A 15,861-nucleotide genomic window follows, 5' to 3' on the forward strand; every position below is an offset into this window, starting at 1 on the left:
CCACAGGAAACAAAGTAAAGCCTTCTTAATCATCATCCTCACTTCCATCACTGTACTGCATGTCTGCATGTACCCTCTCCCAGGCCTGAAGTATTCTTCAGGAATTTATTTATTATTTTTCATAGCGTATGCATCTTCTCAGCATTCTTTAACTTTACACATGTAAAGACAGCCAAATGTGTAACGAGGAGAAATTCTTGAGGTGACAGGACTAAAGACAGACCCATCTGAACCACCAGTAGTACGGCTCAGCCTGCTATGTAGACACCCCTATGGCATCAGTTTGAAAATCCTACGTTACCTTCTTCTCGAGTTATCGCATTCACAAGATTTTCAGAAAACTTGAACTTTGACCTTTCACTTTAGGTTCATGTCACGGAGATTCAAACTAGTCTGAGATGATTTGTAAACGTGCCTATGTTATTGATTTTAAGCTCGCCTCATTCACAAGATTTCCATAAAACCTGAACTTTGAGATTCGAATGTGTTCAAGATTTTTAGTAGACACACCTATGGTATCAATTTGAAGCTCCTACGCTGCCTCATTCTCAAGTTATCTCATTCACAAATTTAGGTTAGGTTTTCACTCTGCCCGCCCAGCCTGCCTGGTGGCGTGACAAGAATACTGCATCAGCCTTTTACAGCTGAGGGGTAAAAACTTAAGTACAAAGTTTCTGAACCTTAGGGCGTAACACTGAATTTTAACCTTAAACAATCCAATGTTGTATGTGTTTCACTGCCAAGCTTTATATTAAGCCACATGGATGGCATGAAGTTCCTATCCTTAATCCTTCATTGATTTAAAGTCATAGCTTCCTTAATGTTTTACATTACTTAGACAGTTAAGTGATTTTTTTCTGGCCTATGAATAGAACGATTTGATGCGATCAGATAGAGGAGGAAGACTAAAATAATATTAAACAATAAACAAGCTTGAGTGGTTAATATGATAGTTAAAATAATAATCATAATAATCATAATAATAATCATAATCATAATGATAATAATAAGGTGTAAGCCTTCAAATAGACTTTAAATCAACTTTTTCTGTAAGACTCTTCTTAAACAAACTGACCTGTCATACTCTGTATAATATTTAAATCTGAAGCATTATCAAACAAATTCTATTATGTTTATTATTTATTCATAATAGAACAAATAGAATATTTGTTCTATTATGATAAAACATCTCTATTTGATCAAGGGAAGATCTGAAAAAAGGTTTTAAAAATCAGGGTTTTAGAAAACACACAGGAGTCAAATACAAGGACATCTGGGGAACTTTAATCGGCCGTGTGAACGCTGCCCTGTGGCAGTCTCCAAGCAACTGAACAATAATGAGGCGCTGGAATTGCACACACACACACACACACACACACACACACACACACGCACGCACACACAGCATTTTCTAATAACCCTTCTGTGAGCAACAGTCCTGCTCCTCTCATCTCATCTCCTTGATCATGATTCTACAAGTGCAGTTGTTTCATAATAGCCCACACAGGTCACTTTAAGTCTGAGACAAATGAGGGTTCATCCATCTCTCTGTGACCTCTGACCCCCTGACATCCTCATCATGTCACTAAAAGACTAAAACTCGTGTAATAGCCAAAAAAATAAGCCGCCAGCAGCAAATGCTGTGAGCAGATCTGGAACTTGGACTGTGTTGTTTTACTTTGGCGGGGCACTCTTTCTTCATTTGGTAAACCATAAACGGAGACACGCTGGGTTTCATTTTTATCTAGCTCTGCTTAAGGTCATCGTACTAATGGAGTTTTAAAAATAGCATCACTCTGTTCTCAGCTTCCTCTGGAGTGAAACGGCAAACGACTGCACCTCACAGAAGCGTACTAATTTATTATCCACAGCCTTTTTTTGATTAAAAGTAGCATCACATGTTTAAGAAAAACAAAGCTGAGAAACAACAAATTCAGAGTGATGGCTTGTAACAATCTTTCAGTGAAAGAGGGAAAAAAAGAATCGGAAGCATTTGAGGATGACAGAAGGCGACTAAGAAGAAATCATAGAGCAGGAATAGAAGATTTCTGTTAAAATAAATATGAAGTTGAACTTTAGCATATCTGTCTTTCAGAATCATAGCTTGTTACCACTCAACACATCATGTAAATCTGCAGACAGTGACGCTGCTCACATTAGACACTCATAACCCAGAATGTCAAAGTCAGGGATTGGTCTAATTTCAGTAACCCTGCATGGAAAACACAGCCAATCAAAAACGGCTCGTCTACCAATTCAAAGATTGGTGGTTCAACTCGGCACTCCTCCAGTCTGCATGCCAAAGTATCCTCGGGCAGGATACTGAACCGGGAGTTGCCCCTGATGCATCTATCAGTGTGAGATAAAAGTGCTTTTATGAATGTGTGTGTGAATGGGTGAGGCTGTAGTATAAAGCACTTCTGAGTGCTCAGAATGGAAACCACTATAAGCACCAGTTCATTTACCATAAAATCAGTGACGTCACCAACTCTGTATTGAATCTAAATGCGATCGATTATCGATATAATGCCAATCAGCAGGCGGTGCTGTTTGCTGGTATTAATTGAAAATCTATGGAGCCCAAAACTGACGTATTAATGTATAAACTAAACAGCAACGGGCGTATTTCCGCACTATAAGGCGCACTTAAAATCCTTTAATTTTCTCAAAAATCGACAGTGCGCCTTATGTATGAATTCTGGTTGTGTTTACTGACCTCGAACCGATTTTATGTGGTGCGCGGCGCTCAAAAATCTGCCAAAAAAATGTTTTAGTAAGACTTTGGTAAGCTATGAAGCTGCAACACTTGATGGATTGTCGGAGCATTACGGCTACTGTAGTCAGGACCCTCGCGGAGTAATCTGGGTCCAAAACTTCGTCCTCTTCAGGTCCCAAAGTCAAACGAACACTGGCATCACTGAGAGTCAAAAACCATCTAAATTTTTTCATCTTTAATAAAATGATCAGCGTTGCTGCTTTACCAGGTGTAACAATAAAGTTTAACATCCAGGCATCCATGAAAATAAAATTTATTACATTTAACGGAGTTAAAAGTTAGCAGGACGTTAGCTCGCTAGTTTCCACCTAAACATGATATAACATGTTCTGACTGAGAGATTTCTGAAAAAAATCAAACGTACAGCTCTGCTATCACTTCCAACATAAATGAAGACAGGAAACTAAACAGCAGTGAGGTTTGTAGGGTTACTGAAGTTGGGCTAGCTGCTATATAATGATGTGCTACGTGATCGCTAGCGACACAGCTATGTTAGTACAACATAAACACAATGAAGCTGGAGGATGAACGCTAACGTTTTTCCACTCAATAAAAGTTAACATGATTGTCAAAAAATAATATAAAATAGTGTGCAAATACTGATTACAGTGCAAATGTTTGCAATATAAAAAATAAATGAAAAATGTAAACATCTATGTTTAGTGAACTTAAAAATACTGCACAATATTTGATCCACGTCTGACTCTGCGAAGAAATCAAAGAAATCAAGAAGACATATGACAAAAGCGTGAACAAGAATGAAAGCTAAAGAAAAACCTGATTTATATGTAAGTGTAGAGTCTGTGTGAACTACAGGAGAACAGAAGCTGTTTTTCTTGCCCACATGCTGGGAGAGTTTCATGTGGGTGGACATCGACTCAGCTGAAGCTGAGTGTTGAAGGACCTGAAGAGGCAGAATTTTGATTTCCTATGTATTTCTGTTTTTACTGTACTTCCCTCCAACCCTCACCAGTTGCCCACCAGCTTTTTAAAAATTGTATTCTTTATTCCTTCGCTTTTTGACATTACATCGCTTGGGTTAGACAAACTAGAAGTCCTTAATCCTAAAGGCTTTGGTAATCCCCCGACTTTGGATTGGAGGATGGATGAAATGACATAAATTCATTCTATACTGTACTCTGTAGATGTGAGTACTGTTCCAGTTTCATAATACAGTTTTACCTCAGACACACAGCTAGATTCCGGGTCAATCGGCTGTCTGACATGATTTCTCTGCCTCCTCAGATGTTGTTCCCTACTCTGCCAGCAAACTGTGCCACCAACATCCTAAAATATGTACGAAAGCGGTCATGACAAAACTTCAAGTCCTGGATCAAACCATGAAATTCTCCTTGCTGCTGCCTTCTCGTGAGAACCGGATGAACCCAGAATCTCTGTTTTTTCCTTTTCTGGTTTAGAAACATCAGGACTAGCTCATCGCTTGATGTCAACTTCATTTTTTCCACATTGCATTTTTTCAAAAGATTAATTTTCTCACAAAAGAAAGTTCGAAACTGCGTGTAAAGGCCTTAACGCTAATTTGCGTAGCCAGGCAAAATGGAAAAAAAGAAAGAGAATATTTTCTGATGTGAGTCAGAAGGGTTGTGTTCTTTGTTCAATAACTTTGAAGAATTAGGAGAACTAATTAATTAATTAATTAATGATATATAGATATATATATATATATATATAAGAATTCCCCGCTCGCCCCTGCGGGCGGTCTATCCTTCAAGCGCTCTTCTGGACAGAGATCTCAGATGTTGTTCCTGGGATCTGCCGGAGTCAGCTTGGGAGTCACCGCACCTAGTGCTCTGATTACCACGGGGACCACCGTTACCTTCATCCTCCACATCTTCTCAAGCTCTTCTCTGAGCCCTTGGTATTTCTCAAGCTTCTTGTGTTCCCTCTTCCTGATGTTGCTGTCATTCTGTATCGCTACATCGATCACTACGGCTGTCTTCCTCTGCTTGTCCACCACTACTATGTCCGGTTGGTTAGCCACCACCATTTTGCTCTTCTGTGTCTGCAAGTCCCACAGGATCTTAGCTTGGTCATTTTCGACCACCTTAAGAGGAGTGTCCCATTTTGACCTTGAGATCTCCAGGCCATACCTGGCACAGATGTTTCTGTATACTATGCTGGCCACTTGGTTATGGCGTTCTATGTATGTTCTGCCTGATAGCATGCTGCACCCTGCTGTTATGTGCTGGATTGTCTCAGGGGCATCTTTACACAGCCTGCACCTGGGGTCTTGCCTGGTGTGATAGACCCCAGCCCCTATGGATCTTGTGCTCAGAGCTTGTTCCTGTGCTGCCATGAGTATTAGTGGCACTGTGCAAAAGATTTGTCTGTTTATAGGTGGTTAGCACTGCAGGGGTTTTGTTTGTTAGTTTGTATTCCTACCATTGTTTCATCTGTCTAATTTTTTCTTTTTACATTACTTCCTTTTTTTATTGCTATTCACTCTGTTTAGCTCACTTCTTTTTCTTTTCTTTGTATCACTTTGTGCAGTCCATCAACCCATTTCTCTGACTGCTTCAACAGTTCTTTCTTTTGTCCCTCAGATATGTGCAGTCCTTTTTTTTGTATGTCCTTACGAGGTGTCATCATTCAAGGATTGTAGTCTTTCATTCCTTTGTCTACTTAAATGTTTTCTTCCTGTATTCACTCCCCATTCCTTTATTCCTCAGTCACAGAGCACATCTCACACACCGGTTATGAGATTTTGGACAAACTTTTCAGTATGATGGCAGTCTGTGACTGCTACCCAGCCGGGAGCCGGAGGATGGATCAGTTTCAGCTGACTAATGGAGGATTTGGCTACAGGCTGAGAAACTGAGCAAGCTCAGATCACAGACAGTTTCTGTCTGCGTGTAATGTTGTTAAAACCAAACAAAATAATGGCCCTGGGGTGATGTAACGTGCTTCTGGCAACTATCTTGGCGGTCCAAAGCTAAAAACAAGTTACAGCATTCATAAATAACCTGAAAGTCACAAAAATTTGAAACAAATGTCTCAAATGTTTTCTCTGTTTGCTAGTTTTCTCAAATGTCCTAAACTTTTCTAGAAACAAATGATGGAGCTGGATGTGGATGCATCCTGCACACTGTAGCAATCAAATACTCAATAAAACGGAGTTTTTCCAGGACTGGAAATAGAGTTCAGATGTGAACCAAAAAAAAGAAAAAGCTTCAAAAGTTCATGATTTTACAACTGAGTCAAATTATAGCTTTATGCCATGTCAGTAGTTATATATAGCATACTTTCTCTTCGTCAGGTTAACAAAACTGAAAGAAACCTTTGTTCAGGTTAAAGGTACAGTCAGTCATTTCTTTGAGGCCACTTAATAAAAAAATGTTGTAATCATAAATATAAATTAATTAGTGTGTAACTTTTTCTTAGGACAAAATGATGCATTCTCATAAACTTAGTACACCAAAGGAGAAGAGAACTCGTAGGCAAGTTTTAATTTGTGTCAGCACCTTCAGACTCAAGATATAAAAGATCATACCTGTGTTTTACCAAAGAAGCAAAACCACGAAGGAAAGAGACATAGATCCAGATCAAAGCCCATCCTCTTCTTCCTAACCTTAAAGCTAAGAACAAGCTGGCTACTCAACAATAGCTTTAAGATAACGTCACACCTACTAATGCCAGAGTCAAGTGTCCTAAAAATGACACTTTCGCTCTGATAAAGAGTTTTTATATTCTCACATCGTACAAGAGTTTATTCACTAAGCCTTGGAGTCCAACAATGTTAGCCTCACTTCAATGAAATTTTCACCAACACCATGCAACGCATACTGACAGAAAAGTTCAGGATATCCTCAAAAACTCACACCAATATCACTGTGATCACAGAGAAGTGAGCTTTACTGACTCATCGGACCCCTTTCACAAAGTTTTACAGCCTCCTGCATAGTAAATAGAAGCGGATACTTCCCACGCAGCATTGACAGCTGAGGTAAATTGCAGACTGAGCCTAATCAGATTAAAAGACTTCAGAGCAGATGAACAGTGGACAAATATTTAGTGGACACATATCAGTTTTTATTTATTTTTAAATGTATTTATTTTTTTGATTTATTGTTACATGTTGATATTATTCAAATATTATAAAATATAAAAAATGTCTTTTTTACACAATTAGTAGCAGAAACATACTGGCCAGCCGTGGCCACTATGGCTCTTTTGCTGACTAAAGCACGTTTGTGCTGCAGCAGCCACTGTAGCTAGGATTATACACTTTGGGAGGGGGAAGAAAACAATTAAGACCCTGAATTCTTGCAGGTTACCTCCCGTGCTAATTTTGAAACCCATCATTTAGCTTTGAAACTAAAACCATCACCAGCTGCAGTATTATCATGCTACTTAGACAAGAAGCCAAACAGATGCAATTCTATCAGGGTGTCTTGGTTTTAGGTACTGGAACAATGAGGCAACACTGCCATCACAAGTCAAAATAGACTCAACATCCTGCTCTGTTATTTTCACCTAGTATACCATTACTGAAAAAACAGAACAAAAACTGCATTGCTACATAACCGCTAGCGATCCTATTCACTTTAATGATAAAGAATTGACATTTTGACACCAGAACATTGTTAAAGACGTACAGTCTAACTGCACTACAACAGCAGACGCTGATAATGAAGAGAAGATAATCCCCCCAGCTGTGTGATACCACGGTAACTGACCTGCCAGTGGTGGGCCTTGATAAGTTGATTCGCCCCATGACAGGCAGGTAGAGAGAGTCAGGCATCTTCTCGCTGCGACACGCCTCAATGCTCAGATACTTGAATATGTGAACTTTGCCCTTTATACAGATCTGAATAATGGGAGGAAAAAGGACTCAAATCAGCATCAAGTAAAAGTCCAGCTTTGCTTTGTTTTCAGCGTCATTTCAGCCTTTATTCACAAAGACTGCTGAGTCACTTGTGTCTTTTTTTAGCTCTTGCAGCTGCTCGTGCTTAACATTTCCAAAAGCAGGTACATAGTTTTATACTACCTATTGCAATACTGCTGCTGTGATCATGATGATTGCCGTAATGGCCAGATAATAGCCCTATGCAGGAACATTAAGCTGAAATGATACATTTAAAATATGAATAATTTATTATGAATGTCTGTTTCTTATATTAGGATGGTATCTAAAAAAATAAAGTAGGTTTAATTTTCAGAGATGTACACCAAGAATTTATGCCGAATCATGACTCAGACACAAAGAATAGTGGAAGATATAAAGTACATTAAGACAAAAGTGTGTGTGTGTTTGTCTATGTACCTGTGCGGGTGGACTCTGCAGTGGATTGTTTTCTAACTGGAGAGACTGGAGCTGTTTCATCTTCCTGTAACACACTGGGATGGTGGACACTTTGTTACAGGAGAAATCAAACTTCACCAGGGGAAGATCAGCCAGGTCTGTAGGAAGACACAAACACACAAACATCAGGCAAACAGCTCTGGTTATCTGCTCCTTCAGAGCGAGCAGATTTGTTTTGATTTGGCTCATGTGATATACAATGCAACACATAACAGTGTTATATCTCAGCAGAAAACTTCAGGGTTATCGACCCTGTAGTGATTTTTCTTTTACTCAAAGCATGTTTGTTTTCCTTTTAGTTTATGTCCAACAATAACTCGAATGGAGACGCCCAGGAGCTTTAAACTCTGACCCTTTTGGTTGATTTTTGCAGTGGACAACATTCAAAATTTGAGACAAACTGCACCTTTGAAATGCCAGCAAACTAATGGATTTAATCTTCCCGGGACTTTACCCCTGCTGTGAAAATGCTAATCACAATGTGCTGGATGAACTTTCACTCCCCGGAAAGTTCCAGAACATTAGTTTTTTTGGGGGGGAAATTAATGTTCCTGGAACAGCGAGTGGAAAATCACTTTTGGAGGACTTAGGCGCGTCTCAGTGTCTTCTGTTTTCATGTAATCCAGACTGACTCCATGGTGGTGAGATCTGTGGAGGTCGGATGATCTCTGCCAGAACACTTTGTGCTTTTCTTGTGTCTGAAGACAGTTTTTTATGGATTTTCTGGCTGCAGAATTAATTTTGGACTGCTTAGATGTCTCTCTGATGGCACCGATGAGAAAAACTGCATCAACCTGTGATTTTAACCAGGCTAAAATGAGTGAAATCTTGTTATTTTGAACCAGGAATTCTTAAAATAGATGCTAAAGAAGAAAATATTTGGGCAGGAATATTGAAAAAGTGTCATTTATTAAATATGAAATGGTCAGAGCAAGAGGCCCGCTCTCCTGCATCAGCTGCATAGACCATAGCACCTGCCCAGGTAAGTCAGGTGTGGGACATGGGAAAAAAAAACATGCATTATCTAGTTTCCGCTGACATGCACACACTTCAGTGTTTTCCATAATACTACACTAAGAGGCTTCAGCACACACACAACTTGATTTTAAAATAGAACGATACCAGCAGTTTGTTTAGTGACAGTGAAAAAACCCCCCGCTGCTGATTTAGTTGATCTCAAGTAGACAACACACACTTACACTTTCACATGGGTAAAACCACCAACATGTTTCCCACCAGATAAAACAATGCAGCTGTTGTTGTTATTTTCAGACTAGGTTTGTAATTGTTAGCAGCCCAGAGTCAAACTGTTTCTCTTCATGTGAACTTTATTCCTCATTAAATCCAAAATAACCTGGAAAACCTGGAACGCCTCTCTTACACAGCGTTTTACTGGAGTGACTAAGCTGTAATCTAACAAAAGTGCCTGTTTTATGTTTAAAGAGTTATGTAGAGTCGATATACAAGCGTGCACACCTTCATACAGTACCCAATATGTTAACAAGTTACATGAAGAGGTTGACCACACGCTTGATTACAGCTTTTAAACTAAACACAGTACATCTCTCTATGTATTTCTGTATTTCTTCCCACGGTGTTGGGTTTTAGACACTGGAACAGGGATATAACACTGCTACCATGAGATCCAACTGGACATAACACCATCTTTTTGCCCCCCCCCCTCCTCCTCTTATGGTGGTACTATAGACAGTATAAAAGATGAACGTAGCTTCTGTGGGCAGATAAATGAAGCCAATGCTGAGGTGCCTTAAACCTGCATGCCTTATTTGTATGGCACTAGATTGCAATAGCTGTGGTTGCAAAAACACTTCCAGTCCTATAGAAGTGTACAGGTAAAGGGATTTCTTTTTTGACTGCTGTAAACACTCTCCTGTTGAGTTTATGGGCATGGTCATTTATGCCCATAAACTCAACCTTGAAGCTAGCTTCCAAGTACCCAGCCTTAGTATAATAACAGGAACCTGGGAGACCTCGAAGCTCACTTCAACTGCACTCACAATGTTAGCTTTAACTGAGCTAATGTTATTTACCTCAGTTATTGAGGTCTTTGCTCCTAAATCTATGATTACTCAATTGAAAATGTAATTTTTTAGAAAGTGAGAATTGCAATGACTCCAAGAAAAGGGAACAAATACATTTTTCAAAATCTCAGATTGTTGCTTTGAGCATAGCATAGAAATGGAAAACAGAGAAACACAGAACACTTTTATCAAAAGATTAACACACATCTAACACTTACCCTGAAGTGCACTCAGACTACTAGCTTGCTAATGTTATTCAATGCCTGTTTTTTTCCAGCCTGCTTGTGTCTCCCTAATATTACGTGATTTGGAATTTATTACCAGAGTCACTGTAAGCTCATCTAAATTTTATAAAGACATTATATTTCTCACAGTGAAGCAGTTGATCTCTCTCTCTCTTTTCTAAGTCTTTGTGGTTATATAATTAACCTTTCTTTGAAACTCATTAGCTGAGGATAAACTGTGAAGGTTTTTAATGGTGCATTTACCTAGACTGGCAAACAGTCATGTACAAGAAATGTATAAACTTTCTGGACTCCTGGTCCACCAAAGGCATTGTTCTTATTTGCCTTCTTTCCCTGTGTAAGATGTCCAAAAGAAATTCTCTATGTGAGTGTATGTGTGTGTTTACAGATCCTCAGACGGATGTGTGGGTTTGTGGGCAGAAACCAATAGGGGAACCATATCCTGCAGACTGCTAATGATGCGTCGCTCAGGAACCCATCAATTTTGACAGCATGATCATTACAGAGTTTTTAGACAGTTTCTCATAATTAAAACCACGTGTAGGCGGTAATAATGTCAGCTAAGCACATGTGATGGTGTGAGCGGCGACACCAGAAAGCATTCCTCTGGTTACTGGATAAAAATATTCTCTATACTCGATTATATTATGCGTAAACATATGTTCCCTTATGCCTTGAGGTCACTCAGGACAAATGTGTAAATTTCATCTATAGTGCTCTAACAATTTTATTATAAAGCCATCTGACTTTAAAACCAAAAAAACAACAGTAGCAGGCCAATCATGACAGCAGGGGAGACGATTCATATAAAAGGTACAAACTACAAATTCTCTTTTCATTGGGTTCCCTTCATCTACTCGTAGGACTGGATTTAAAATCTGAGGTTCTCGATCTTGTGAGGAAATATAAACAAAATATACTAAGGTTCACAAAGTTTTTAACCTGCAACTATATACAAAAACTGGATATTGTGAATTATAGTTCACTTGCAAATTACTCCTAAATCTTTTTTAAAGGAACAATAAACAGAAAACTTTAAAAGAACTGAGACCTCAAGTTATCTAGCAGTCTGTTTACATTTGTTCAGATATGCACAGCATCGAATCTGACTGTTGCACACTGACTCACAGGTCAGGAGATCTGGGAACTGCGGCTGTCTGATGACAAATCTGCAAAGTAGCTGTGCCTGAAATAAAACACGATAACTGGTGATTTACTTTAGATGTTACACTTTGGGCCTGAGTCACTCAGGCTAGAAACTAGATGGAGATTTCAGACATGGCTCGTAGTTCTTTTCACAAGGCAGGTTTTTTTAATAACTAAATTACTAAATTTTTAAAAGAGCATCCATGTTTTCTTCTTTCTGGGTTTGACATACTGTTGTACAAACTGTGTTGATCAATAGCTGCTAATAGCATTATTAGATGACTTGTTACTTATTGAGGTACAAACTTGCAGAAGCCTCCTCTGATGTCACTGGGAGGAATATGAAGTGCATAAAGGATTGACGAGACCAGTCTGCTCCATTGCTGCCTTGATGCATTGTGCTGCTAACCAAAGCTACTGCTGCTGCCATGATAATTCTGGCTTTAAAGATCATTTTTCCTACCAGCTCTGATCTTCTAGTTAGAGTCTGACTCTCTGACTTTATGCTATTGCCACCCTGAGCTTGGCAGACCTTTAAAAAGCCCTCAGCAGTCATGGTGGTCCTGTCTCAGGGACTCTCCAGAGCTGCACAAGTTCAACAGATATGAAATCAAAAACAACATCCCTCCCTTTGTCGGGGCTGCCGTCCAGTCTGCCTGGTTGAAGCCCCCCTCCCCCCACCACTGTGGTACTAAGCTTCTGAACCAGTTCAAAGCTCATCAATCAATCCAGGAGATGGTCATAAAGGTGAGGGGATGGGGATATGTAACGATTCAGGAAACTGGAGCAACAAATCCAAACCGACTGAATAAAGCGATTGGAGTTGCGATTGTTTATCATTCCGATCAACTATCTGCTGGCCTGACTCCATGTCTCTACTCTGATTATCAGACTATCCACATGCTGGACAACTGACAATGAAGACAGAAACTGATGATTTGTTTTAATATCTTGACTATATTGACTACAAAACAGGAAAAAAAGATCAACAGACCCATCAATAACTAAAACAGCTATAAGCTCCAGTCCTAACTTTAAAAAAAATACTGTAGTCAGATTGTATTTGGATACTGATGCTGGCCTTACATGCAGATCCAGAGTTGTTCTGGTGTTTATAAATGGCTGCCCTCCATCAGTTAGTCAGACTGGGTGTTGTCTCACTAGATGAGCACCAGAGCTTTGTGGCTGTCGCTCATCTCTGTGTCACTGACTTATTTCAGACCTTTTGGGCTGGAGGTCGCTCCTCGGTCACACTGAGGGTTAAGTATATTTTTAGGCCCAAGGATGGGTGTGGCAGTGCACGCAGAGGACTCTGTGGTCTCAGATGCACCTCCCAGTCTTGCATATGGAAGAGATTATTCCATTTCTGAGTTTCACTCTAAATGAGACTCGACTTTCCGATCCTCGAGTCACAGCATGGAGTGCACAATAGGCTTCTGTAAGGTGCAGAGGTAAGGTGGGATCAAAAGAAAAGTGAAATTATAAGGCTTAAACACTGCCTAAAGGGAACATAAATCACCTTAATTACACACCTAAAGTCAACACAAAGATTTCCAACCAAAATTCACCAGTCTTTAGGACACAGAGAGCTGAAAGCCTTTACTTTCTGAAAGTCATCAAGAAAGACAGGACACTGCAATTTGCTTTATACTGGGGGGGAAAAAAGGCACTCACCTTCTGGCAGGACACAGAGAAGGTTTCGGCGCACGTTTAGCTCGCGCAGAGCTTTGAGTCTGCCGATGTGACGAGGAAGAGCTGTGATCTCGTTGCAGCTGATGTCCTGTAGAGGACAAAAACAGAAACGAGGGGAGTGAGCGGTTAATATTTATGATTAGTAATTGTTTGAAATGCTGTCGGCAGCACAGGAGCACACATCAGAGCTGAGCAGATGGTGCAAAGTCGAGCTGCGTTTCATGCTGAGAGGACACTGCTGGAAAGTTAATAAGCAATAAGACTTTAAAACCATATCACACACATATACAGAGTCCAGGTATAAAGAAGAGGTGAGAGCAGTGATGTAGTTGCCTGAGCACAAAGAATTAAACTCATACTGACAAGAAGTGAAACAACAGTAAGCAATGGGATGCTTTCAGGTTCTCAGTTATCTCAGATTAGTTTGAGTAGCCAGTAGCTGCTTTTAGCTGAAGTGAAGGATACTCCTGACTGACATATGAAGGAGTGGGAATAAATTAGAAGAGACAATGTGCGATGAGCTAATCACTTTATATGTGGGCGGGGCTTTAGTTTAGAGTCAGGCTTGGCTCACGACACTTTAGCTTATTTCATTTTCACCCTAAAAAGACTGAAAGTGATGATGTGCCCCGATTGTCCTGCTGCTGACCAGAACTAGACCGTTTTCAGCTAACGGGCCAGGATGAGGACTCTGTCATTCTCATTATCCCTGCACGGGAGTGCTAACAACCAATGTGATTGTTTTGCCTGCCAGCAATATTCCATGTAAAGAGCTAAAACAGCATCATTGTGGCATACTGACTCTCCTCTGAAATAAAACGGACAATGTAATGGGTCACAAAAATATCTTCCTCATCACAATGCTAACACTATAGGCAGCAATCTGCCAGTGCTGCCATCTGATGTTTCCTTGTTTTCACAGCTCTGTCAGTCCTTATAAAAATTCACTCTGTTCACAAGTTTGACCCAATCAGATCAGGTCGGTCAGCATCACGCACATTGTGAATGAGCTAATCACAGTACACCACCACCACCACCACCACCACCGGATAAAGTGAAATATCCTGCAGATCACTTTCAGTTGTATATATTATACAGCACTTTATTGTGAGACTTGTTTGATTTAGAATAAGAGATGCTGTTGTGGATGAAAAAGTAAAAAATAAATGTCTTATTATGAGTTTAAGAAGAAAATTCCATTTCATTTCTTCTGCTTATCCAAGGCAGGGTCCTGGGAGCAGCACTCTAAGCAGAGAAGCCAAAACCTCCCTCTCTCCAGCTTATCAGCATTCCCGCCCCAGGGCCTCAACCTAGGAGGCATCCTAGTCAGATCCATGAACCACGTCAGCTGGCTTGTTTTGATGTGTGGAGTAGCGACTCTACTCTGAGCCCCTCTCGGACCCTGAGTGGGCACTACACTGTTTTCTAGCAGAGGACCAGCTGAGTAAAAAAATCTATTAAAATATTTTTGATTAACTTTCTTACAAAGGAAATCAGAATCAATGATCTGATCTGATTTGTATCTTTTTTCAGAAAAAAAGATAAAAATCTAAAATCAGAATTAGCCAAGGAAATATAAAAAGAGAGTGACGACGTATGTCCCTAAATTTCATGTGACACATAAAGCTTACTGAAGAAGGGCTAAAAAAAATAAGCCATAAATCTTCTCCAGACTGGGATAAAAGCAGTGAGCAGCACAACTGGGGCATAAGATATTCACATACAGACAAAGAAACACAAAAATAGAAATATTATTACTCACTCCTGAGTGGCACAGGAATAAACCAACACAGTGACACAAGTGGTAAAACAGCCTTACCAGCTCCATGAGGCTCTGCAGTTGTCCAATGGTCTCGGGCAGGCTGACCAGCTTGTTGTTGCTGGCGTTGAGGACTCTCAGAGGTAAACCGCACAGGCAGGCCGGCAGGGAGCCCAGCTGGTTACGACTGCAAACACAAACATCATTTAGTCGAGGGGATCACTCGTGCTCATGTGGTTTTTTTCTTACACCACTTAGTACCTTTAAAGAGCTTTAAAATTAAAAACAGAAAAAAACACGGTAAAAGCCATTTGGACTACAGGTGCACTATAAGCTGATAAGCTGATCATGACGCAATTATAACTTTGTTTCTAAATATTTATGTTCCACACGGCCCAGTGGGATGTGACTGAAAGGGAGAAGAGCTAAGCCCTACATGAATATTTTACCACTAAATCATTCAACGCGTTATTAAGATTACAGTTGGAGAGTTAACGATGAATGCAGGGAAGAATTTCCCCAGGAAATCCCAAAAAAATACTACAGATGTCGCTCCTCCTTTTGAAGCTGTCCTTCATTAGTCTCACAAACACACACACACACACACACACACACAATTTCACCACAAGACTGCGAAACCCCGTCTGACTCGGGTTCTGAAAATAACCTTCTGGAAACATACAGTATAAATGAGTTTATGCAGCTGTCCCCACACATACTCCGACACTGAAGAAAAAAATGTTACACTTTAATACAATGATGTTGCAAAAGCTCCAGGGGTGGAACAGCCTGACATCCTCTCTTGCAGACTGGGTGTGGTACAAGTAGCTACAGTATATTTTAATGGAACAGGTTAATTACACAAACAACTCTTAATT

General features: G+C 40.0%; 1 protein-coding gene across 9 annotated transcripts in view; it reads right to left on the reverse strand.

Annotated features, from left to right (window-relative positions):
• lrch1 (leucine-rich repeats and calponin homology (CH) domain containing 1) overlaps positions 1-15,861 on the reverse strand; it is a 96,351-nt gene that overhangs the window by 37,027 nt on the left and 43,463 nt on the right. For all 9 annotated transcript variants that reach the window (XM_019353092.2, XM_003449547.5, XM_019353090.2 and 6 more), the window contains exons 3-6: positions 15,044-15,170; positions 13,207-13,312; positions 8,061-8,197; positions 7,474-7,604 (exon numbers count right to left, since the gene is read on the reverse strand). In XM_019353092.2, coding sequence (XP_019208637.1) covers positions 7,474-7,604; positions 8,061-8,197; positions 13,207-13,312; positions 15,044-15,170 — 501 coding nt within the window. The remainder of the gene's footprint in view (positions 1-7,473; positions 7,605-8,060; positions 8,198-13,206; positions 13,313-15,043; positions 15,171-15,861) is intronic.

Source organism: Oreochromis niloticus, linkage group LG16 (assembly GCF_001858045.2).
Source record: "Oreochromis niloticus isolate F11D_XX linkage group LG16, O_niloticus_UMD_NMBU, whole genome shotgun sequence".
In the NCBI taxonomy this organism is placed as follows: domain Eukaryota; kingdom Metazoa; phylum Chordata; class Actinopteri; order Cichliformes; family Cichlidae; genus Oreochromis; species Oreochromis niloticus.